Genomic DNA, 27079 nt, shown 5'->3' with positions numbered 1-27079 from the left:
TCCACGTCCACGACCACGACCTCGACCTCGGCCAAAACCTTGTCTTTGAATTTGATTTTGGTTTCCAGGTTTAAATTCATTTTTACTTACAGCATTTACTTCTGGAAATGCTGTTGATCCAGTGGGTCGGGACTGATGATTTCTCATTAATAGCTCGTTGTTCTTTTCCGCCACAAGAAGACAGACGATAAGTTCAGAATATCTCGCAAATCTACGCACTCTATATTGTTGTTGTAGAGTTATATTTGATGCGTGAAATGTGGAAATGTTTTTTCAAACATTTCCGATTCCGTAACCTCATGTCCACAAAATTTTAATTGCGAGATTATTCGATACATCGTCGAATTGTAATCACTTACTTTCTTAAAATCTTGGAATCTCAATATATTACATTCATCACGGGCGGTCGGAAGTATAACTTTCATTATATGTTCAAATCTTTCTTTTAATCCTTTCCACAGAGCCATGAGATCTTTTTCGATGATATATTCACATTTCAAACCTTCATCAAGATGTCGATGAAAAAATATTATAGCTTTTGCTTTTTCTTGTGATAAAGATATACCATTTTCTTTAATAGTCTCGCTTAGACCCAATGACTCAAGATGCATTTCTACATCGAGAGTCCATGACATATAATTTTTTCCCGTAATGTCGAGTGCGACAAATTCGAACTTTGCCAAATTTGACATGGTGGTACTAAAAACAATTATGATGTATTTTATTAGTTAATGAATATCGCAATACAAAGTAATGGATAAACAACAAATACAAGCATTCGTAAAAATAATGAAAACACACGAGAATGATATTCTCCGATAAATACAAGATTCGTGAGTATTATAACCAAAATAATTAAAAATAACCTTGAGAAACCATCTTCTTTTTTCTTCGAAAATTTGATGAAGAATAATTTTTAGAGAAGAAGAGAAATTTGGAGTGATTGAATGCGTTTGTGAGATCATATTTATAGGACAAAAACTAGCCGTTTTATTACCGTTTATGACCGTTGGTGTGCAAAAAAATAAATGTATGTATTTGTATAATTTTATGGTAATAATATGGTGTATATAATATTAGTCATGTTTAAATAATTATGTATATCATATCATATTATTATAATTAGGTGTCATAAGATATTTTGTTTAAAAATCTTATAGGCTTTTATACTTGTCGTATCCGTTACCGGAAGTGTGGGATGCCGTCTTAACATCATCCCAGGATTTATAACAAGTCTTTTGAAAAAATTATTTTTATTATTTCTGATCTTTATTATATAATAACATTATATTATATATTAAATATATACACAATAAATAAATAAACAATAAAATAAATATTATTACTTTTGTTACCTTTTTCTTCTGTTTTGGAGCTTGGAAAAACACGGAGGACTTTTAGATCTTCGTGCTGATAACGTGTTATGAAAAAGTAAAAATTTAAGGTAAAAAAGAAAAATCTAAAAATCTCAAAATTATCACACTACACACTTTATAATATTTTTCTCTCAACTTAATTGTCTCAAATCTTTACAAATGGAGACCTACCGAAATTTTCGGTATCGGTATCGGTAAGTAAATATTTTTTTTTCGGTATTTCGGTTTTTTTATTTTTAAATTTAAGTTCGGTATACCGACAAAATTTTCGGTGTTGGTACGGTATCCGGTATGGACTTTTTCATATCGAAAATTCGGTATACCGAACATTCGGTATACTGAATTTCCGGTATCGGTATCGGTATGGAAAAATTCCATACCGATATTTACGGTACGGTATACGGTACCGTAGTTCGGTACGGTATACCGTACCGTACCGTACCCACCCTACCTATTTATAGGATTTCTTTGTAATACAATCCAAAAACAATTTCATCATTACATACATCATCACACACTAATTTTCAATATTCAACACCTAATTTTACATAATTTTCAACATTATAATTTTCAACACAAATATTTTTCACATTTTCAACATGTATGTATATATATATATACACACACACATACATACAACCAAGATTCATATAATTCTACGTTGAAACTAAATGATTGTCGTATTAATAAAATTAAAATGTAAAGATCAAATTCACTCATAATTATATCAATTTTTATATTATCATTATTACATCGAGTTTTACAGCAAATAAGATCCTTATATATTGGATACATGCGATAGATTGGACGTATTAGTCACAGTTGTTCCTATTTTCAGCAGTATTCGATTTTGTTTATGTTCCATCCATCTCATCTAGTCTATAACACGACATGAGGATTTTATAAATTTCCCCAACACCAAAAAAATTCAAATTATTTTTTTCTTGAAACTCTTGTTTCACACCTTCCTTCTGTTTCATATTCAACTCTATTTCGAAATCACGTGACGAACCAATCAACTCCACGAATTCGAGATAATTTTTTGTCAAAATATCACATAGAGGACTGAAACGAAAATCACAAGATTAATTTGAACAACCCTTAATGCATGTTCTAAATGGTTCTATAAAATTGAAAATGTATGGCTAATTAAGTTACTAATGTACGTAGGCATATAGAAATATGAATGCACATTAATTTGTTCTTATGATGTACCAAGTGAGTCAATTAGTACCACTACTTTCGCGAGTTTATTTTCTTCAATGTGATTCAAGTCTTAAATGGCTGCCGCCACTTTTAGTTTACTAGGCCAGCTCATTGGGACAAATAAATGCTCCCACCACTGATACACGTACTTGAGAAAATGTGGCCTTCATTCGCATGCCTATTTGATGTTACTTTGACATGGGAAACTCGTAGGTTGTTGCAGCATTTAATTGTCTAGTGTCACCATTTATCATTGAATCTTGAGGTCTTGGCTTCTAAAAGTCGAGTATTTAATTTCTTTTAGTGTACACAAAAACCCAATTGAAATATCTTTCTTATCACATAATGGGACTCATTTAATCTCAATAAAAGTCTTACCTTGAGCAAATACTTGTCTGAGACGATCTTACGGGTCGTATTTTACGAGACATATATCTTATTTGAGTCATCCATGAAAAGTATTACTTTTTATGTTAAGAGTATTACTTTTTATTCTGAATATCAGTATGATTGACATGTCTCACAGATAAAGATTCGTGAGACCGTCTCACAAGAGACATACTCCTTACCTTATTGATGTGGATTCCCCTTTCTTGACTTGTGGCATATTTATGGCAAGATAAACAAATCTTGTTTGATCTTGCCACATTTCATACATCAATACATCCCGTTGTTTCTGAAGTTCAGTCTATCTCCATGGCAACAAGTCTCGAAAATTTTGAAAGTTTTGTAACACAAGTAAAGAATCTTTACATCAACATATAGGGAGTATTGCCTGCTCTCTAACAACAAAACAACTTCAGTAATTTGTAACTCAATCGATACAAACAAAAAAACTACACGCGCCACGTAATTCCCCAGATACTGCTGATTGTTGATACCTCCTCGACCACCTGTTCTGTACGGTATGATGTATATCCCCTAGATAGATTGGAAAACAAGTATAATACAACATTAGATTTATTATTCATGACGACGATAGGCAAATACGCATTGTAGATATAGCAGCTTGGATATATCATTGCAATTATATGAATCTCAACAGTAATGAAAGTGAAGAAAATAAAGAAAACGGTAAATTGAAAGTTAAGCTTTCAAGCTGACATTTTAACTAGTGGGATAGTAATCTCTTCAATATATAAAACAAGCCAAGTGTGTAAATACTTTAATTAATTGTTCGACAAACTCAAATGGACATGTATGAAAGAACAATACAAGTTTCACTGTAAACGATCACATTAGTGCAAAGAATTTCCATATTACTTCAGTTGCTACGTGCATTTCTTACCAGATTCATTAATTATATATGATGTTCTCATAAAGTAAGAAAGTAACATATCAGAAAATCTGGCAAATACCTGTAAAAGAGGCTTTGAATAATGAAGTTATAGAGCTCCAGGGGCATCTCTCATGCTAATATTTAAGCTGTTCCGCATGGTTCGCCTCCCAACGCCATTTCCTTTAGTCATCATAGCAACAAATTCCCCATAATCTATCCTTCCATCCTGTAAGAACATGTATTCAAAAGTTAACTATACATAATCCATCGAATAAAGTAATAAGATCTAACAGGCACAACAGCTCCAGCCCTTACAAAAAATTTTAGGCATCTTTAACGCATTTCCAAATCATGGGAATACTGCTTACAACTAGTTTACATCAATGTTGTATCTACCAACTGTTAAAATATGATGAATTGCATATAACAAAAAACGATAACATATTTAAAAGAATAATAGTAAACCTCAATAAACAATATCATGTTTCTTCTAAAAATAAAATTAATATCATGTTCGGACACCATTTCATAAAGTAAAACCTTTTGAGTCACTGCAAATACACAAACTAGAGTAAAACAATGAAATGCTTAAAGAATGAAATGGTAATCAATGCTAAGGCTTAATCAAATTCCTTTTGGAAAACCTTGAAGCCAGAGTAAGAGCTGATAAGGGCTGAATACATATACAGCTAAGTTGTACATACTGAACAGGTAACATTTCTGACTGCAGTGTTACACATTCTCAACAAAGGGACCAAGACAGACTATGATGCTAAGGAACTTACATTATCTTGATCGACTTCTTTGATAATATCTTCAAGGAAAACATCTGTCATACCATGCTCAATACAAGCTTGTTGAAGTTCATCAACTGTAATATAACCACTTCCATCCTTGTCAAAATATTGGAATGCTCCCAAAAGATGTTCCTCGCGTTCTAGTTTATTCAAATGAATTGTTGCTGCTATAAATTCACCATAGTCAATTGTTCCACTATTGTCTACATCAGCCTGCAACCGTAAAAATAATTCAGAAACAACAATGGCCACAAATCCAATTCCAGTCTGATGGTTGGCATGCATCAGTATATCGAGGAGGAAGATGAAACTACGAATAAGACAACATAAATATCCAATGCATAATGAATTTCATTTTCACCACTAAGATTTCTAGTTTTTGGAAGACCTGAACTACTAGATTCAGTTAGCATGAAGTTTTAGCAACAAGATTACAGAAAGTCCAGGCATATCCCGCTGAATCTGTCTTTGCCCATTTTAATCATGATCTCAACCAAATAATACGTCAAGAAAAATGACAGATACTGAGATATAAATCTGGGAAAACTGCAAATACCATGACTGCATAAAAAGGAAATTAAGCAAAGAACATATATATTATTGAAAAGAAGTAACCATACTGCATCCATAAGATCGCGAATTTCTGTATCCTTTAATGTTGATCCATATTTTCTTAAACCAACTTTGAGTTCATCAAATGTGATTGCGCCACTATTATCAGTGTCCATGGCTCTAAACATCTCTGTCAAGCCAGCAATCTCCTCTTCTGACAAGCTTTCAGCTATCACCTGAAAATTTCACTTCATAAATAAATGCTTTGATCATGTTTCAGCAGACATGTGAGTAGCATGTAGATTGATATGGTTCTGCAAATTGAAAAAGATGACGAATATATGCATAAGATGTCTTCAAATGACCAAATTTTCAGTTGACAAAGTCATTAGAAGCTCAATATTATAGAATGCATGTTCAGGCAAATCTCATACCCGCAACGCCATTTTCTTCAATTTATTCATAGCAGAAAACTGTTTAAGGCGGGAAAGTACAGCTGGATCCAGGGATTTGTCAGGTGCAACACCATTTTCACATATCCAAGGGTGGCCTACATATTGAATATGTGATAAGACAAGAATTAAAAGATAAGACAATGATTAAAAGATCATTATCCAGCAAAAACCATAGTCAATGACATGGAAGGAAGTTTCTAACATCACTGTTTTCACTATAGCAAGAAACATCAATTGATAAAAAAATAAATCCAAATAATCACAAAGTTATGATTATGTTTTTTAACTCAAAGGCTACGTTTGGTTGGAGGATAAAATAATGAAATGATTAAGAAAGAAATGATAAAAAGAATGATCGAAGTAGATAAGGATAAAATAATATTACGTTAGGTATGATTTTTAAGAATGGGATAAATAATAATCTTTTGATGGATTGACAAAATTGCCCTTCCAGTTTTGTGGTGGTGGTCGACGGTGGTTGGCCGGCCGGAAGGGGCGGCGGCGGTCCGGCTATCGGCCGGCGGTCGGCCGACAGGAGGAGGGGGTGGTCGGCGGCGGCGACGGCGGCGGCAGCGGCGGTGGTCCGGCTATCGGCCGACAGGAGGAGGGGGTGGTCGGCAGCGGTGGTCGGCGGTCCGCGGTGGTCGGAGGTTGGCGACGGTGGTCGGTCGGCGGTCGGTTTAGGGAAGTGGTGGTGAGTTTGAATTTAGGAGAAGGGTAAAATTGGAAAATTATGATGGACTAAGAATGTGATTAATAATACTATGGGGTGAGGAGTGATTATTTTATCACACCTAATATAACTTAATCATTCATAGGAGTCATAGACTTGGTTAAATAATCACCCTTACCAAACATGTGATTAGGTGGGTTAAAAAAAATAAACCCACCTAATCACCCGTACCAAACGCACCCTAAATGTAGGAATGATGACAAACTACAGCAAATACTTGGGTGATTTGATATTTGCACAATGAAAATCTTGGTTTACAGAAATCCAAGCTGCTCTAGAATACAGATCAGTAAAAAGATCTCCCAATTGATCAACGACAATGCAAGATACTCTAGATAACATGACACAAAGCAAAAGCATTAAGAAGAAATGAAAGACATACGAGGAATCCAACATTAAACAAATAACAGTAGCTCCGACCATCTAGGGGAAGAAAACATACACAATACTTCATGGGCAGTAAACCTGTCTGAAGGTCTCATGCATAACATCTTTCGAATAAGATCCTTAGCACTTTCAGATATCAATGGCCAAGGGTCGGAACTGAAATCTATGTGTCCCTTCAAAACCGCATCAAATATCCCCTGTTGATTTTCTGAACAATCGGGATAACCATCAATACATTGCACATGAATGTGGATTTGCTTACTTGAATATGACATCTTACCAGCCCAAAATGGTGGCACCCCGCTCAGTAATATATACAGTATCACCCCTGCTGTCCACACATCTGCTTCTGGGCCATAATGCTTCAAAAGAACCTCTGGTGCAACATAGTATGGGCTCCCAACCACATCGGTGAAAATCTGACCTGTAGCATCACATGACATATACATACAGGCAAACAACACAAGGATATAGCTATCAAAGAAGTATTTTGCAGTATACCTGGCTTGAAGAAAACAGATAGACCAAAATCAATTGCTTTAAGAGAGAAATCATCATCTTTATTGACCAACAAAAAGTTCTCCGGTTTAAGATCTCTATGCATAACCCCAAGTGAATGGCAGGCCTCCACAACTCCTACAACGATCTTAGTCAGTTCAGCCGCTTTTCTCTCACTGTAGTGCCCCCTTTGTATTATGCGGTCGAACAATTCACCACCAGCACAAAGCTCCATCACAATGTGAACGTAAAGGGGGTCTTCATATGCCCCTTTAATGGTGACTATGTTCTTGTGACCAGCCAGGTGGTGCATTATCTGAATCTCCCTTCTCACATCTTCAACATCTTCTTTGGAAATAAGCTTCCTTTTTGATATAGATTTACAAGCATATTCAATGCCTGTCGACAACTCAGTGCACAAAAAGGTAGTGCCAAATTGGCCTTGTCCTAATTTATGCCCAAGGGTGTAAAGATCCCGGATGTTAGCAGTCTTGTGACCTAACACAAAGTAAGCTTGATTATTAGCGCCTCGGTTCATGACACTCTCTTTCCTGGGGCTGGTGACGGCTGGCAAATTAGGGTTCTTTTTGTGGTTTTGTTGTGTGTCAACAATATGCTGCGAGTTCCCAGTGGGAGAGTAACTGTCAGAAGAGCTGGAAGTGGTGTTGTGTTTAGAGTTTGACTGGTCTTCGGGCTGGTTGTAGCCCTGTAATGGTTTGCTTCTGAAAGACCCACGGCATGTATTGCCCATGAAACGACAGAGCTCCCTTCCCTTATATCACCTCAAACAGTGCCTTAGCAGCCCTTCCCGCGTCCAACTTTCACATTATGTGCGCAAATTCTGAAAATTTAACTCACCGAGACAAAGAAACGAAAGATTTGCAGCATCAGAACCAACCCGTCAGCATAGTTAATGAACAGAAATTTAAAAAATGTTGACACAAAGGGATAAGACGAATATTGGCACCAACACCAGCTCTAGAGCTCTCTACCCCGAGCTCGAGAACCATAAGATAAAGAAAATTAAAAAGAGAAAGAAAGGCAAACTAGGAAATACGAGAAATTCCTAAAAGGGGATTACAAAAAATCCATCATGGATCAGATCCGATCAATAACGAAAGAGCAAGCAACATGTCAGCAGCAAAATCATACACAAATCAAGAAACGAACAACAATCTAACTTTTCAGCTACAGATCGAGCAAACCAATTACGTATATGACTGGAAAAAAGGGCACAAAAATACCTACACAGATCATATGTATGCATGAAACAAACAGTTGAAAAAGATTCAACAAAAGGTAGCGCCTTTATTCATATGATGATTACTAGTACTCAAAAGGAAAAAGATTGACGAAGATAAGCAAGAAAGAAAGAACATAATGGAATTTTAATAATCATCAGACGAAAGTGAATCTGTACCAGGGGAAAAGTAGCCGGAGGAGTCGGCGTCAAATCGTCCTCGTGTAGTTATTTTTATACATGTCCGAAGCCAGTGGTGGACAATACAGGAAATGACTCGCTTCTGTACAAACACAATACATACTTTTTTTCGTTACAATGACAATAATTACAACTCTATTAATTTATGTTTATACGGTGTGATTAAATTTGTCAAAGTAGATATTCAGTTAATCGAGACTTAAGAATTATAATTTTACTTGGATCCTCAAGATCTTTATGGATATAAATGAATCGAGTTTAATTATAAATATGGACAAACTAAAATTATAAATCTTAAGTCTCGATTAACTAAATCTCGACTTTGACAAATTGAATCACTTTACGAATATAAATGAATCAAGTTTAATTATAAGTATGAACAAACTAATATTATATTTGGGTTCGGAAATCGTGTTACGGATGTAAACGAATCAAGTTTACTTATTAATTATTGAGATCCAATTTGAATTCATCAAACTTTCAAGAGCTGAATCTCTATTTGGGTTCAGTCTCCTTTTGTTATCTGTCATGTTCCTCCAAATTCCAATGCTTATTTACAGAGAATCAAGACAGAAAAGCAAAAAGTTATTGAATAATAATAAAATAGAAACCAAAGTTGAAACCGTTGTCTCATTAAATATTAATAAAAGAAGCTTATTATGTATTTAATGACAAAAATTTGCGTGAGACGATCTCACGGATCGTATTTTGGACGGATCTCTTATTTGAGTCATTCATGAAAAATATTACTTTTTAGGTTAAGAGTATTGCTTTTTATTGTGAATATTAGTAAGGTTGACATGTCTCACAGATAAAGATTCGTGAGATCGTCTCACAAGAGACCTTCTCATACGTAATTCAGTATATGTATAAATGAGAGCTTCAAAGAATTATTCTAAACCATCAAAATTATTTGGTCAATTTACATTTGACATTAATAGCTTATTATTTTTATTAGAGACTGTCCAAATAGTCCGTCAACAAAAGTCTTCTGAGCCATGCACCACTAGCCTTAAAGTTTGACAGGGAGAAAAAACAAATCAAATTGGACCACAATTCTATTAAAATGTGTGATGATCAATATGGAAAATTTGTGAATTTGTGTTGATGGCATTTGCAAGAACTCAAAACAAATACGAGTCTTGTGAATACAAGTTGCCACCGGCATTAAGGAATTCAGTCCGTCAAAGTTCCTAATAAACTTAGATAGCGCCTTGCCTTCAGGTCTATCTGATTCCAAATTGTTGGAGAGAATCCGGGCCGACTAGGAATACGCGCCTCGGTGGATGATAACGGACAACAACTACTCCTTTATACGCCGTTCTGGGGACACCATCCTGATTATATAAATATAAACCCCGTTAAGATAAACTGAGAGATTGAAATCAGGAAGGAGATAAATAAGTCAGCTACGATTCCACAATGGGGAGCGGGAGCAAGTCGCAACTATTGAGAATGGAAGAGAACCTTAAAGAACAACTTTTACCTTCCATTCTTCAAAAATGCCGAACTGTCTAGCAATGTACTCAAAATCTGATTGGTCACGGTAAGAGACACGTACATCCCCTTCAATGTTATGTGCCTTGAGAACAGCATCAGCTCCATGCATTGGAGTCGCTTTTTTAAGCAGGTCAGCAAAGTATTTTGCATACTTATCCTATAAAAGTAGATCTAATCTCAGTATCTAGATAGACTACGTTCCTCCTTGTCATAGCACAGTTGCATGGCATATATTTCACTTGTAAAGGCAAGACTTTACCTCCTCCAAGAAGCTCAGGTCCATTGACTTCCAATCAACCTTCCAGACCAGTAAAAACAGTTTTCAGACGAAGGCTAGTACAAGGTGAGCAAGATAACATGGACCATACTAGTTACATACCTGGACATCATTCAGTTTGATAGGTTCAAGATATTGTTTGAAAAACTGCCCCATACTGGAACCCTATGAAGAAAAAATAGGAAGCCTGGTAACAAGTTCGACTGAAAAAATTAAAAATGTAACAAGAACTACTTATGATAGCTTCCAAACACGTAGCAGACAAGAATTTAACGAGTCAACTTATGCCAAAACCAAAAATAACAGTAAAATTTCATGTCAAACATTAAACATATGCTCGGCCGAGCCTTCTTTAACAACCCAAAAAAGGTCAAAATTGTTTTCCATGATAGAAATCTCTAAAAAAACATCAGTCATGATTTAGAATTTTAGTCAAAAATATCTACCAGAATTGAACATGTCATTGTAAATACTCTCCTCTTGAAGAAAAGAACATGGATGTGAAAAAAATCAATCTCACACCTAGAGCTTGATATATTGTCCTAGACTATTGTAATCGGAAACCTCTAAAAAGAGAATAAGTCTTACATAGAGACATAAGTGTTTTTACTAATGAGCGCAAGTCTTACATGCTCTCCAAAGTTATATGTTCTGCACACTTCTGGGCGAATGAATTGACGCCCTCCACGATTCTCTTTCAGCCGCAACCAGTCATCCCAGTAAGTGATTGTTTGGTCAAGAAAATGCATAAGACTGAAGCGAAAGATACCAAAGAGAAAAAAATCTAGAAGGAGCACGGATAAAATAATTTAAGATTTTGATGTCAAATATTACAACTATTAATACGGCGGAAGGATATGCCTTTGGCCATTTAGGAGACAATTCATCCCATATGGATCTAGAGAGCATCCATCCAAGACCAGGGAAAAAATCTGAGCGATAAAGAATATCTGCAAGAGATAGGAAAACAGATGCAGAAAGGTTACTGATGTTTGACCAAATAGGCTGTTAAAAAATGTACATAAAAAATATAGTGGAAGCTTTGCATCTTCTTTAATCATACACAGATTGTAAAAATTCCCAAATTTGAACAGTACACAACATAACAAAAATCTCATTTCAACCCGTTCAATAAAGAAGAATATCAATTTAGCACACGAAAGAAAATAGTGATAGCATATCCCATCTCAGCACAAAAAATATGAGAAATAAATGTAAAGCAAGATTGGTGAGTGACAAAACGAGGATAAAGAAGAACCTCATGAATTCAAGAAATTCGGAGACGGAACCATGAGTAAAAAAATGAGGATAGAGAAGAACCTCATGAATTCAAGAAATTTAGCGACGGAACCATACGCAAAGATATATAAATGAATCGAACAACCTGGTGATTTATGTTCAAAGCTAAATGGTATAGCATACGGGAACTCAAACAGCCTGCTTCACAAAATTTAATGATCCTTCGACAATTCATCCTTAATTTAATGTTAACACTAAAAATCAGAGGCTTATAATCTATACAATACTTTTTTAAAAATATTAGAAAATAGCTTGAATGAATATATAGCATATCATGTGCACTTGTTTCATACAATAATGAAGGAAATAGATTCACTAAATGATTACAAGTAATCAAAACTGAACAACTAATTTTGATTACTTAAAGGGGAAACAAACAGGGGATAACGGATTTAATGGGAAAACAACAGAAGTAGTCATGTTAGAGACAAATGAATTATCATTCATTATGAGTAACACCCAATACAAACAATGGTGTGGGAAGTGAAACGAAAGAACTAACCTACCCAACCGAGTTTTCTCAAGGAACAAGAATGACAAACATCATCAAAGCCCAGAAACACAGTAATCAACAAAGTTATGTAGAACAATTTCTATCAGTGAAAGAAGATAATAGCATTGACCTAGGAACATTTTTGCGAAAGTTTAGCAGATCAATAGGAAAACTGAGGAACTTACAAGGATCGTGTACAAACTGCTTTTGCCCATTATCGTTCCATGAAGAAATCGCCATGATAGATCTATCGTTGGTGCATTTCAATCAAATACTTCCAATCAGAAATCGACGTAGGATGTCAAATTGTCAATGGATCTAAAATTCATCATATCTTGGAGAGAACAACTCACGTGTCGTGTTCAAGGAGAGCAGCTCCAGCCTCAAAATAGTCAAAGAAATCAGGAGCAATTTCCATATCATCTGCAGATGATGGCTTATTCAGTGAAAGAAAGAACCAGAGGCAAAAAAGAAAAACAAAAGAAAAGGAAGTAAAAAAGAAAAAAGAAACAGGAACCTTCGAGAATGATTACTTTGTCAAACTTGTGTTCATAGAACAACTTATCCAGTGCCCATTTATAATGGCCTGAATGGCAAACAATTAGGCTATGTCACCCAGAGAATCTTTCCTCAAACAGAAAGGAAGGCAAATAACAGAAAACAAATTAACAAAAAACTTAACGTGCAATCTTGTAGTAAGCAATCAACTCCCCAGGCCTTTCAGTATGCACTGGTTCATAATCCAAATGCTGGGGCACATGAAAGTATATTAAAACTGTTGTGGTTGAACAAGAACCAGGAATAAAATTTAAAGATCTTAAAAGAAATCCAATCCAATAAATAAGTAGGTAAGCGAACTGAGTAAGAAATAATTTTAGAATGTAAAAGATAGAAAGAAAACAAGTGCCTGCATGTACGTTAGCTGATCATAACTCAAAGCCTTCTTCTTAACAAGAGGATCTGATCCATCCTGCAAAAAAGAATGCAAGTGTAATTTGCATTTGCAAAGTGTCCCCCTTGTTCTCAATGAAAACTCCAAACTCATGTCAGATGTCCCATATTTAGGTACCTGTGATATGAATAGAGGATATCTTGATGCGAACGGAATTTGATATCTAGTAAGGAAAAAAGGAAAAAAAAGAGATGAAAGAAAATGTCAGCTGACAGCTAGAAGTGTTGTGATAGCAACTCAAATCACCAAAAGGATGCATGGAGACACATCATACTTTAGAATAGAATTTATAGTTCTTTCAAGGTAATCGGCACGGTTACAAGACATAACCACGACAGCTGCTACTGGAACCTGATAAACAAGTAACATGTTTGATATATAAAAGTTCAAGAAAATAGCATATAACAACACAAAGAAACAAATATTTTGTACAAACCTGTAAATCACCAACCAATTTCTTAACACCCTTCCCTGAATTTGGATAGAGAAACGATCACACTACTAACAAATGCACACTACTAACAAATGTAGGCATCGATCATGGGCAACAAAAGGGACTAGAGGTCAAATGTGCAATATATAACAAAAATAAAAGGTGAAAGATGGGAAGAACCTAATTTTTGAGCCAATCAAGTTAATGTACAAAAGTCGCAGTTTGTATTATCATCCTACTTAATTTGCCATAGAACCATGCAGAAGTACAAAAAGAAAAGCCAATAGCACAGAGACGTTATCCTTAATAGGCAAGTATTCAGAAGCTAGAAAAAGGACTGATAATAGATATTTGCAGAATGAAAACTAACTCTTTACATGCACAGAAAGAAAGCAATTAACTAGGTGACAAATGAGAAATAAAGGAAGGAACTGTGTAAACATACTTTCAAGATCTTGAACAAGTGCTCTCAACTGTCCGCATTCCTTATCTTGACGCTTCCTTTCCTCTGAAATTGTAGCACGTCAAAGATAAACACTAATTTGTTCTCATCAATAACAGTATAACACCACATCGTCCAATGATTAAAAAAAACTTCCTTACCCAAAAATGAGAATAGAGAAAAACAAAATGAGAAAAAATAGCAGTGAAACAGACGAGCTGCTTCATCATTCTTGACCGGGCACAAGTATAAAAGATTATACATGAAAACTGCTCAGTAATCTAGCTCTTCCCTATCACATAATCAATTTTTCTCGTATCAGGAGACAATCTGTCCTACATCATTAAGTATAGGCAGTTTGAATTGTATTGATCCCAAAGCTCACTAGTCGATCTTTATGATATTTCAAGACCGAATGGATCCTTTCTTAAACGTCCAGTTACTGGCAGGAAGAGCATTAAAATCTATGGATTAAGCAGTAAGATTTTGCAATGCATTTTTTAAAGCCAGTCATCGAGGAAAGAAGCATAAGAGATAAAGCACCTTCAAGAGCAAGAATTTGTCCTTGTTGCTGGCTGATCTGATCAATTAACAGTCGTGTCTGTATAGTACACTGAGTTTCTGATTCAATCTGTCATCAATACTGTACATGTTAGGTGCCGTATATCCTATGATATACATGTGGCCTTTTGAATGATGACATAATATAGAAAGTGTAAAGCATTTTTACATCCGGTAACTCAATGACACACAAGTAAAAGTACTAAGACTATATTAATAATGAATTCCATTCAGGGAAACAAAGTATAACATGTTTCATTGTTTGGTTTGAAAAGAAAATGTAAAAGAATGTCTGTGCAAACCAATACATTTTTTTATTATTATTTTTAAACATACTCTGATTTTTTTAATTAATTATACACCACACCATTCTATAGTTATACTGTTTGGACCAAACTAATTTTTTTACTAGCAGGAAGTTTTACCAGAAGGGCTGCCAAATAATTCTTATGTTGACTAGATTGTTCTAAATCAAATCTTTAATTAATAAAGCATGCCAAATCCAAGGTATAGACATTTTGAAAGGCATAGTTCAAAATCTAGCATCCAATTATCGCTGGGTCTATGAAAGTCGTCTAAAAAGTCTAAAATTTTCTAATATCCATTTACAACTTCTATAATTATGAACTAACACCATATATTTCCCTCTCTGTATATCAAATCAACAAGGCCACCTGAAATTTTATTATGACAATATACATAAATTACTGCTGTAAGAAAACATATTCGGAAATCGGACCTAAAAATTAATCTTTTTCCTAATGACGAGTAGTTCATTCTAATTCTAACCCATCCTGAGAACAAAAGTTTTTATGACTACATATGAGGATGTAGTAAAAGAAAATTACTAAAAAATACAGCTTTCACTGCTCAGCCAAGACTTCAATCCAAATAAATTTTTTAATTTTGATATAGCAACAGTAGCTCCCCGATCAAGAGTAGAAGGTAAGCAAAGAACGTGTTACAGTATGAGAGAGCTAGGCATTTGATATTGAGCATCTACATCAGAATCTTAAGACCCAATAACAGGCGTGAGGTCAATGGACCATTGATGCCATAATATGAACATATCGAAATTCTATTTGTAATTTTGCTAGAAATGTGAATATCAGCCCCAAATACATTCAATGGTTGCTCCCGCACCACAAAACACAGTTTCTCGATTGACCCCATCCATAATCTTGTCTTATAGATAGAATTGAGCATTGGTGCTGAATAAAAAAGAAAGCAAAACGTACAGCATCAGCAAGACGATCAGCATACTCTGATTGAGCGGTGAAAAGTCGCATCTGCGGGGAAGGACACCAAGAACAATAATCATGTCAGCAATTACTTATATTAGCAACACTGGTCTTTGCTACTGAAATCAAGCAACCGGTATAATCCTTGTTTGGACAAAAAAATATCCATATGGGTATCGAATCAATAGATAACTTCACACATCATCTGGCGGCAGCATATGAGTAAGTTTAATTCCTAATAAGAAATACGGATCAGACAAGCATGGGATTAAACAATCATGCTGTATCCTGGTTTTCTGATCAGAAGTCAAAATCAAAGTGAACCAGAGTTTGACCTGGATGTAGATGAATGGGACGGCGGCGAAGAGGAGCAGGTACCGGTAATCGCAGAACCGGTTCCCCATGTTTTCTTTCCTTTCGTCTTCAGTTCCCCTCCGCCTCGTACGGTTCACTCCGCCGTTGTCATTTTCCTTTTATATCAGCTTATTTCGATATTATTATTTCCCAATACATTATTTAGTCAAATTTAAGAATTATTATTATTATTATTATTATTATATTATTTACAAAATTGACTATATTATTATCATCTCACTCTTATTACATCACATTATTTTTTCTTGTTTACCATGATTACAAAAAAGAAATGATAATGCAAAATAATCCAAATAATTATTTTTGGAAATTTATATTAAATATATAATAAAATTTATTAAGATATTTTAGTCTTTTAAAATAGATAAAAATAAACAAATAATTAAATTACGATTTAACCCATCTATCTCTTCTGGAATGACTTATTTCAAATATTTTACGAGTTCTTCTGAAAAACTTTTACCAAACAATATTCCGAGCTTATACAACATCAGACAAGTTATTTAAGATTTAATTTGAAAAAAAAAAGATTTGATTTGAAAAATATATGAAATTACATATGAATATATTTCAAATTTATCATAATCAGTGTTATATTTTACTTGGAACCAAATTGATTTCAAATTCATCCACCATAAATTCATCAAAACAATTTGAAATTTCAGGCTCCAAGTTAAATATGAGAAAAAGAATTGTTTAATTTTCAACTTAATATAACCATAACCAATGATCAAATGTCCCGGAAGAGGCCTGGTGTGAATAAATAATAATAGCTGAGGAAAAAGATGGCCCATAACAAGTACTATATGCATAATAATCCCCAGGTCTCAAACAAACAATGCAGGCAAACAAAACGAAAACACTATCGAGCTGTGCTCCCCAAAAGTCGTTCCACAGCAGCGTGAACGTTTCCTGATGTAGCGCGGAGAGCTCTGATATTTTCCTCCCTGTCATAGAAACCCATATCTTGAAGCTGTGATAGTTGCCTAGCATACAGCTCCTCCGGGGGCACTACAGTAACAACCAAGAATAACATGGTGATTTTGATTTTAAAAAAAACCTTAATAAATATCGGAAAAAAGTCGAAAAGAGAGTTTAACCATTAGGATTGTTTGTGCTTGGAACATTCAAACCACCAGCTCCGAATCCACCAAGCATGTTCATCAGAACATCCAAACCCATATTATTTTGGTTTCCTGCATTTTGCAGACACCAATTAAGGATAGGCGCGAGAATATCTACACAATATTCTAAATTTGGTTCATACTTGTACCCTGATTGTTCTGAGCTCCTTCCCTGAAATATGCAGGTAAGGTAAATGTCACGACTAATTTCTAAGTTGATATTGAAATACAATACTGTGTTTACACATTCACGACAGAGGCGTCCCAAAAAAGCAAATACTGGGTAGGATCAAAGCAGAAGTAACAAACAGAATTATCTGGATTTAAGGATGATGGAACCTACTAGATGATCTCTTGTTAACATTTAGATGGGAGTCTAATCCGCGTCTAAACAACACTGCCAAAGCATAATATATGAGGGGAAGATCACCTCAGATTTGTTAAACAGCATTTGTATCAAATTTAATGGCGCTCGATCCAATGAAGAATTAACCTTCTGACAAAATTTTAAAGAACTCAAACACAAATACCTACAAATTGCAAGGATAATGGAAAGAAATAACCAAGCACAAAATGCTACATTAACTGTAAGTGCCACATGACTGAGCAGGAGCAAAGAAAAAAAAAATTGATATTTGACTGGATGAAGCAAGTCATAAACAGCAGAAAACATTAAAAATAACTCATACGTAAGAATAGTTGAATTGGTAATCATTTAACACAGACAACTAGATACAAGTCAACAATATTTGAAATTGAAATACATAAAACAGAAGTTTCTCACTCACGGGGTGGATTGCTGCCGACTAAGTTGAGAGAGTTGTTGCTGGAAAGCCATCATTTGCTGAGACAAAAAAAAAGACAGTGGAAAAAAGAAGCACGAACAGCTTATAACCTACATTGAAACTCATATACCATTTATAATTTTCTCCAGCTGTAAAACTGAGCTATTTACAACAGATTATTTGATATGAAGAACCGATTGGTTAAGCTTGAGTTTTAATCCTGATTGACCTAGCATCCTGTACAGATGAATTGGTGCTTATCGTGGAAATTATCAACAATACTAATGCAACAATACTAAAGTTAGTTTAAACAAAGTGACAAATAATTATTAAAAAATAACTGAAAAAATGGTAGATTTATACAGTATACACTAAATTGTGGATGGGGAGTGGGTGGAGAGTCTCCATCCAAAAGTTTATAATTGTTTCTGTAACTGAAGAAACTATGAGGTTAATAACTAACCAATCAACCAATCATCTAAGTATCAAATTGGCATATGCCTTGAGCCTCGAGCTCCAAGATCCCCAGGCACCATGGCACACGTTGTGCCCTTAATAACTTTGGTTATCTCAATTGAAAAGAAAAAACTTCTGTTTGCAGAGAAAGAGTAAAGGTACTTTTAGAGACATACCTGCATCATTTCAGGAGAGGCCAACTCACGTACAATCTCAGGATTTTGCATCATTTCTCTCAACTGAGGGTTCGTATCAAGCATGCTGCGAAGTTGAGGATTTAAGCCTAGGATCTGCAATCAAGTTGTAGCTCATGGAAAAGTAGCGCCGAGTAAAGTTACTAAATCAATTCATTACAGTATAAATGGTTGTACTTGATCCATGTACTGGGGATTAGAAAGCAAATTTTGCATCATTTGTGTCATGGCCGGATTCTGCAATAATTGATTGAATACAGAGGGATCTGAAATTCCCATTTGCTCCAATCCAGGTATACCAAGCCCCCTCACCCCAGCAGTAGGAGGTAGTCTAGCATCACCAGTTGTATTAGTTCCTGTAGCATTATTTGATTGGGAACCGCCTAAAATATCGCATTGGAAGCTTAGTTAGAGAGCTCCTTAAAAACAGAGAAAGAAACAACAGTATCACACAAAGCAGAGAGGGGGAAAACTCTATATGGACCAAAATAAGAATATACTGTGTTTATTGAACAGTTCCTACTCAACCAAACAGGAAGGCTCTATAAGCTTCCCTACTTCAACTGGTTGAGCATGTAAAGCACGAAAAGTATAAGACACGGACAAAACATAATCAAAACTAAATGAATACATAGACCACCATCCGAGAACATGGCACGAGGAGCAGGATGAATGCTGCTTCAACTAGAGCAGATAATTGTAGGATAACAACTGTTGACAAGACATAGAAGGGGAACCAAAGGGCAGAAATCAATCACATTGAATAGGGAAAGGAGAGACATGGAGAATCATTCACTTCACATCTTCCAGATCGGTAACTGGAGAATTAAGAAAATGGGCATGAAAAGCTAACTAAAACACAGAAACAGCTAAATAGTTAAATTAACTGTAAAGAGGTCGAAAATTTTACAAAGCCATATAAAATTGCAAGCATAAGCTTTTAATTAATCAATTCTTATATCACCAGAATTACCCCATGGGTTGGGAAGTGGATTGCTGTTTGGAATTGTGGTTCCTGTAGCCGTTTCAGGACCAGTGGCTGAAGAATCAGACCCCTCTCGGTTTTGAGCAGCACCTTGATTCCTCAATAGAGCTGCAAATGGATTTGATGCAGCATCAGTTCCAGTGCCACCACCCATAGTTGTTGCGTTTAAAAGGGGTTCTTGGACATTTTCGTACATGCGCCTGAGCATATTAAATCCCTCGGGAGAAGATTCAATATTACTCATGGCCCTGTCAGTGTTCCGCATCATCTCACGCATTAATTCCGGATTCCGTGCAGCTTCAAGTGTTTGCCTAAGGATACTGGGATCGTTGAGAATGTGAGAAAGTTCAGGATTCTGGTCCATGATCTCACGCATTTGAGGGTTACTCATAATTAAGCTGCGCATAACATCAGGATTGTTCATTAAGCTTTGGATCGCAGGGGTGTTCATTATCTCCGTCATCATGTTAGGGTTCTGAGTTAGCTGTTCCTGCAACTGTTCAAACTCGGGAAGACCAGTTCCAAATAATCCAGATGCGCCTGTGCCGCCAATCGTCCCTAAACCAAGCCCAGGAAACAATGAAGCACCGCCATCAGTAAGCCCAGCGCCCCCATTATTGGGGGCAGCACTGGGAGGAACAGCAGACGGTGGTGCTGCAGCAGGTGCAGAACCACGAACCATATGGACAGTGTGATCTGCCTGCAAACCTATTTAAGAAAAGAATGAACCCTTATGCTACATATAAAGAAAAACATCACCAGCATCAATATTAAAAAGTACTAATAATAATTGGTAATATGAGGGGGAAATACTTTGACGGTGCTTGCACCACGTTCAACTCAGATTTTTGAGGAAAAATAGAAAATAAATGAGGTTACTGGAAAATATATATTTTCATTGGCATTCAGGTATACATTACATGAGTCAACCAGCAAAGCTCTTACACTTTTTTAATGAGGATATCCATTGGTACTATTACGATGTACGAGTGAATATTTATGTGCTTCTCGAAAGGCTTCAATGAACAATACACGAAATTGAAAATCAAATGGTTCAACCATCATGGGAAAGGTGACACAAAATAAATTCCCATTTTCCGACAGTGCTATACCAATTGTCAACTAAAAATGCCATAATTTGACCACCCCGATATGTTCCCAGCAATCGAATACATCTATTAGCATGAATTATGAATTCGTTAAGCACATCTTAATCTTGTTCGTGTATTGTCTTAACTTCGAGGATTCCAGGAACGCCTAATTTGAATTTCTTATCAAATCCGTGTATCTATTTATTTAGCTGAATATGCAAACAATCACAAAAAACTAATGTCAACAATCAAGTCACCAAAGCCAACGCATGCAGGCGTATCAACATAGGGACCACAGACAAAGTATATTTTATCCAAGCGTACGTTAACCCCCAACCTAAAGCCACAAAACACCAAATCTTAATGTAACATTAAACAAATGAAATTTTCGAAAAACAATAATTCAATACTTCGCGTAACCCTGCACAACGACATGATTACACAGCATCAAAATTCGATTATAGCTAAAAACACGGAAATTTAATACCAAATAACAAGGTAGCAATTTAGAGTAGCATACCATAGCTGACAAGGGTTTGGTCATCCTTCAAGATCCGACCTTTGTAAATCAACCGTTGCTGTTCAGCAGGGATATCGCAATTCTGCGCCAATAAACCCTTGAACTCCCCCACCGTGGATTGGAGAGCCGTTCGCACCGAAAATTTAGAACCGTTGGAGCATCGGATGTTAACATTCGCATCTTCCCCTCCCACGACGCCGACGCCTATCTCTCCCTCTGTACCCATTAGATTTTTCTCCACAAGCTCGATCCCTAATTCAAAACCCTAAAATGATAAGTGCCACAGATGTTAATTGATTGCAACAACCTAAAGTTTAGCAAATCAGATTACGATTGGAGATCAAATCAATTAATCTGAATCATATCATATGTATACATATATATACACACACAGACAGAGAGGGTGGGAGACGCATACCGAGGAGGTGGATTTGATCGGGGTGGAGAGAAGAAGGTTAGTTTGGTTGACCTTTGGTCGGAATATTCCTCGAAGCTCTTGCGTGTCGAGGATAAAAAGCGCTATTTCGTAACAGCGATTAGTGCCATATTTAAAGTTTGTTAATTATTGTTATTATTATCCTTAACTTTTAAGGATAATTACAATTATCTTCCTAAATCGTATTTACAAACAAATCCAACAATATTTAAATATCTATACTTCATTATTAAGGAAGAGACATCTAGATTAACTAATTTTTGGTGTCATGATTTGTTTTACTAATTATATATATTAATAAGTGTTAAAAAAATTAATACAAGTCACATGTAGTTTAGCGGATAAAATCTTTGTTTCTTAGACATGAGGTTGTAGATTCAATTCTTACTTGAGTTTTTATTATTCTTCTTTTTTTTTCTATTTATTTTTTTAGTTCATATATCAAAATAACTTCTTATAAGTATATCTTGATCTCATTTAAATATAAACCAAATAAATTATAAAAAATATATCGTACAAGCACGTAACGCGTGCGTCGGTGTACTAGTTAAATATATTTTTCTCTACCAAGTTTGCGTTACATTAACGAGGGATGTACGTAATATTGAAATTATCAGCTTATTTTTTATATTTTATTCCTATTAAATGAAAAATAATGATTCAACTTTGTTTTGTATTCTATTACAGTCAAATTTTAGGTTTTTTTTTTTTGTTGTTTTTTCTTTAAAAAAATAAATAATAATAATAATAGCCAATGGTCTCTATACTTTTGGAGTTTGGCGGATTGGGGAGGGAAAGAATCAACGCAACCATATTAGACAAAGAAAAGAATTTACACATATTTTGTTACTTGTTTGTTCCTAGCTATTATCTTCCTATTATTTTTAATTGATTTGATATATGAAATTTAAAATATGTGTCATCTGAATAAATATTTTATTATATCATATATTATATGTTTATTGCTATTTTGATAGTTCTTTTTTATAAAACAATGAGTTTTCAATCTTATGATCATTTAAGTTATTTGAATTATTAGATCGAAGATTGTTAAGTGAAAATCGAAGAAAGATAATGTTTCATTAATTGTAAGTTACTATAATTGTTAGAATACATTCATAATAGTTTTTGTCAACACACGAGTCAAATCAATTTTGTGATAAATATATTTTATTTGGGTCAGACGTCACACGAATAAATATATGTGATACCGTCTCACAATAGACCTACTTACTTCTAATCGACTCTCACCCTCATCCCATCTTAAAATTTCCAAAATCAAAGCTCAAATATGGAAGAAATATGTCGATTTTTCTTTATCCATCGCAACTAAAAATCTCAAAATTTGGTGTTTTATATTTCGAAATTTTGTGTTATTTCCAGCAAGTTTAGTTTGTGAATCAATTTGTTTTTGTACAATATCTCTTATCGTTTGAAAAACCAAGCTTCATACAAACTCCCAATGTATTCGTTTATTTGTGTCAGATATTAATTTCTGTTGTAATGTCAGTGTAAAATATTTGATTTCTCTGCGTAATGTATTTTTGTTTTTTTATTGATGTTTTATCTCAATAATTTGTTATTGGTTTATCATTCGGATAATGTATTTCTTTGATGATTTGTTTAGAGCCAGTTTTTAATGCAAAATTTTAGGGAGGTCAAAATCAAACACGATTTACCAACTCGACACGGTTCAACCCGAAAAAATCAGGTTTGGGTTTGAGGTTTTCGGGTTCGGGTCAGATCGAGTTGGACCCGATAACTGCCCGAAAAAATGATCGGGTTGAGTTGGCCTGGGTTGACCCGAAAATTTTAATTTTTTTTACAAAAAATATAATTAATAAATATGGCCTAAAGTTTTATATATCGTACGTCTGAAAAAATATTTATTGTATATTTATATCATAAATTTTCATAATTTAATATTTATTTTGAACATTTTTTATTTTTTAAACAATAGTTTATTTGCTTTAGTAAATATATTTTATTTTTCTACAATTAGACTTATAAATTTAAATCATATATATGTGGGAGATTTTGTTATTATATGTTTAAATTAAAATCTTTTTTTAATTTTATTTAATTTTTTGTAAAAAAAATTCAAAATCGGGTTGATTCGTGTTCGAGTTCGGGTTGAAAGTTTTTGGGTTTGATCGGGTCCAGATTGAGCAATTTTTAAATAATATTATTACTTAATCCGATCCAATCCACCAAAATTGACACTCCTACAAATTAAATTTTCCAGTCATTGGTTGTAGTGTTTTATATATGTCAATGACTCGTGTCAATTTTCACCTCGAATGAGTACCAAACTATAATAATTGGGTAAAAAGTTTACCGAATTAATCATTAAAGTCATCATATTCGGTACAAGACTTGAATAAAAGAAGCAAAATTCATGGATTTGTTGCACATGAATGGTGTTATGGATCAAATGATGGTTTGCTATTTATATCATTTATTTGTTGCTTGTTTGTGTTGGTATAGTAATTTTCGAACGAGTGATGTCAAATTTTCAACATGATAAAGAGTACTAAATCGAGTGTAAACTCTACCGATTTTGGGAATTTTCTTACAATATCCGATACTAATGAAAGGTTATCATTTCCAACAAAGACAAATCATGAGTACCCAAAAATTGTATATGGGTATAAAAATCAAGAAATCAAACATTTAAAAAAATCACGCTTCATACATACTAAAGATTAATTCAAGTTGCTTAAATAGACATTTGATGATATTGTACTTACTCAAGTTGAGTGAAATATTGGTTCATAGTTTTTGAGATGATTCATTAGTCCATATAGGTGGCTGAAATTGTCGGCAGAGAAACGTGTTTTCCATAAAATGCATTAAATGTGTATGCTGTCAAATTTGAAGGCTGGAAGCAGACGACTGGTTGCGGTAATTTCATACGCAATTCAATAAATGCACACGATTTCACACCTCAAAATTCGATTATAAATAAAGACACAATTCAATCATTTCATTTATCAATTCTTCGAGTTTTCTCTCATCTTATAGCATTTGAGTGCTTAATTCTATAATATTTATAAGGTGTTTTGTTCTCCCGTATTAAGAGACTGTGTATTCTCTTTGGAAACACAGAAACACAGTGAGTGGTTCTACACCATAAAATATTATAGTGTAATTCTTTTCATCTAACTCGTGGTTTTTATCATAATAGTTTTTAGGGGTTTTCCACGTAAATTTCGGTGTCCAATTTATTCTTTATTTTCATATTTATTATCTCAAATTGTCGCACGTGAGACCTACAGAAATGATAACTCGATTAATAGACAATAGTGCCACAAATGTAGCTACAAGCGCTCAAATGGGAACTAAACATACCTTATGTTACATTTCTCATACCCATTGAAAATGCATGAAGATTAATGTTACCCAAACACAACATTGTGGTATAGCATTGTGGATGTGTAAATTGAATTGAAAAAATGGTTCATAGTTTTGGGATCAATCATATGAAGTGGAGATTGTTCAATTGCATAAATTAATATAATCCATATCCATATGATCTAATATGATATAAAGCTTCTACTTGAGTATGGTTTCATTAATCTATAGTTCACTAAATTGTGTCCATTCATATATTTCCCACATATGGGTAAACATGTATGATACCTTATGGATAGACCCATTAAGATCAGGTCCAAACTCCCGGTCCATCCTTAGCCAAGGTAAAATGCCCATGACAGGCCCATGTACGTTCATATAAATACGAGGTTTGAGTGTTCAATTGATTCATTCACTATATTATTTTTCAGCAGCACCCTTAGCTGCTCATCACCTATATACTCAGTCTCTGACTTGAGCGTCGGAGGGTCTATGCCAGGACACCCTCATGACCCCCTTCTAACGGTCTTATTTGTGATTTCAGGTTCGGGATAATTTTGAAACATGCGTCTGGACTAGTGACACTTGCTGAAATCGGACCTTGAATTTCCCGTGAGCATCAATGTACATAAAAGTGATGTGGAATTAGTGGTTCATTAGTCCTTATGTGGCCAAAATGACACTCAATTAATAGACAATAGTACCTGAAATGTAGCTATAATTGCTCAGTACAATGTGTTTCAATTTCATTGATTTTAGTATGAATGTTGATCAGCACCATAATTTCAAATAGAATCAGCCAAATATAACGTCGAATTAATTCTACATTTGATCTTCATATTATAAAGTTCATCGTCAACATAAAAACCCTATTCCTCTTAACAATTATGAGACGATATTACAGATTAACATGTATTGGTATGAAATTTAAGTGGTTTGTGTTGCATGAAGATATTTAATCATATACTTGTGATCTATTGTTGTACAATGATTATTATTCGTATCGAAAGTTGATTTATCCGCATCAAAACTATTTGCATTGAAGTTCCATAATGTGTGTCTTAATTGGATTGACATATATGTTAGTTAATAATATGGTATAATGTGTCAGATATTTGGTATAGTTAAACCTTAATTATGTACTCGAAAACTTTATTTTAAGTATTATATAAATGTAATTAGTATCATATACTAAATTTAGGATTACTCCGACATGTTAATTCTCTACTCAACTTTGGATAGTGTTGATGATCAAATTTTTTTTTTTAAAAAAAAAGATCAATGACTTGTAGAACAATAGATCATCTAATATTACTATATAGAATTCATTCAATCAATACAGATACTATATTCGTTTGTCAATTTACTGATAATGTTATACAATAATTATGTAATATTACACAACAATTTTATATTCAACAAATTGGGCATGCTAAACTACCAAACAAATGTAATATGCAAATGATAAACCACCAATACATAATCGAGATAAAAATCAACAAGTAACCATAATACATTACATAAAAATTCAACAATTTCACAATAACAATACAATAAACAAAGTATCTCATACAAATAACAAAGTATGGCAAATTCGAACTTCATTCTGATTCTTATTTTGTGTATGTTTTGAGTCCAAATAATCCGAAAAATCGCATACCAAAATTTGAGCTTCTCAGTAGCGTAGGTTGGATATTCAATGGCCTTCGACGACCTGACGCTGGACATGAAGCGAATTTTTCAAGATTTTGAAAATTTTAATAACGGACGATAATGAGAGTCGATCAGGGGAAATNTTAGCGACGGTTATAAACACACCGTCGCTATTATAAAGCGA

The 27079-nt window shown here is 34.4% G+C and overlaps 3 protein-coding genes across 8 annotated transcripts; all 3 read right to left on the bottom strand.

The window, feature by feature from the left end:
• Positions 1–3191: 3191 nt before the first annotated feature.
• Positions 3192–8505, bottom strand: LOC140987723 (calcium-dependent protein kinase 26). Of its 4 annotated transcripts, XM_073456365.1 has the most exons (8): positions 7287–8501; positions 7066–7209; positions 6841–6993; positions 5645–5760; positions 5279–5446; positions 4647–4871; positions 3941–4087; positions 3192–3480 (listed from the first exon to the last, which is right to left on the bottom strand). In XM_073456365.1, exons 1-7 carry the CDS (start codon positions 8032–8034, stop codon positions 3968–3970), a joined length of 1674 nt encoding a protein of 557 aa, XP_073312466.1. In that variant the 5' UTR covers positions 8035–8501; the 3' UTR covers positions 3192–3480; positions 3941–3967. The 4 variants fall into 4 exon arrangements, with proteins under 4 accessions (XP_073312466.1, XP_073312463.1, XP_073312464.1 ...); XM_073456362.1 differs by having other exon boundaries at positions 3192–3503; positions 6841–7209; positions 7287–8505; XM_073456363.1 differs by having other exon boundaries at positions 3192–3475; positions 6841–7209; positions 7287–8505.
• A 1250-nt stretch (positions 8506–9755) lies between these two features.
• Positions 9756–16423, bottom strand: LOC140988577 (alpha-1,3-mannosyl-glycoprotein 2-beta-N-acetylglucosaminyltransferase-like). The gene is made up of 18 exons (XM_073457588.1): positions 16258–16423; positions 15920–15970; positions 14664–14751; positions 14124–14186; positions 13682–13716; positions 13520–13596; positions 13363–13408; positions 13201–13263; positions 12976–13042; positions 12811–12879; positions 12647–12716; positions 12479–12540; positions 11362–11451; positions 11131–11225; positions 10604–10666; positions 10484–10522; positions 10211–10381; positions 9756–10061 (listed from the first exon to the last, which is right to left on the bottom strand). The coding sequence occupies exons 1-18, from the start codon at positions 16324–16326 to the stop codon at positions 9951–9953; spliced, it is 1329 nt and encodes a 442-aa protein (XP_073313689.1). The 5' UTR covers positions 16327–16423; the 3' UTR covers positions 9756–9950.
• Positions 16424–16977: 554 nt separating this feature from the next.
• On the bottom strand, positions 16978–22005 carry LOC140987724 (ubiquitin domain-containing protein DSK2b-like). 3 transcript variants are annotated; one of them, XM_073456366.1, is made up of 9 exons: positions 21871–22005; positions 21453–21717; positions 19830–20549; positions 19034–19239; positions 18839–18952; positions 18210–18265; positions 17565–17593; positions 17398–17493; positions 16978–17308 (listed from the first exon to the last, which is right to left on the bottom strand). In XM_073456366.1, the coding sequence occupies exons 2-9, from the start codon at positions 21676–21678 to the stop codon at positions 17160–17162; spliced, it is 1596 nt and encodes a 531-aa protein (XP_073312467.1). In that variant the 5' UTR covers positions 21679–21717; positions 21871–22005; the 3' UTR covers positions 16978–17159. The 3 variants fall into 3 exon arrangements, with proteins under 3 accessions (XP_073312467.1, XP_073312469.1, XP_073312468.1); XM_073456368.1 differs by having other exon boundaries at positions 17571–17593; XM_073456367.1 differs by having other exon boundaries at positions 21453–21704; positions 21871–21998.
• Positions 22006–27079: the final 5074 nt, after the last annotated feature.

Source organism: Primulina huaijiensis, chromosome 11 (genome assembly GCF_012295235.1).
Source record: "Primulina huaijiensis isolate GDHJ02 chromosome 11, ASM1229523v2, whole genome shotgun sequence".
In the NCBI taxonomy this organism is placed as follows: Eukaryota; Viridiplantae; Streptophyta; class Magnoliopsida; order Lamiales; family Gesneriaceae; genus Primulina; species Primulina huaijiensis.
This window is presented reverse-complemented; position numbering and strand designations above follow the sequence as displayed.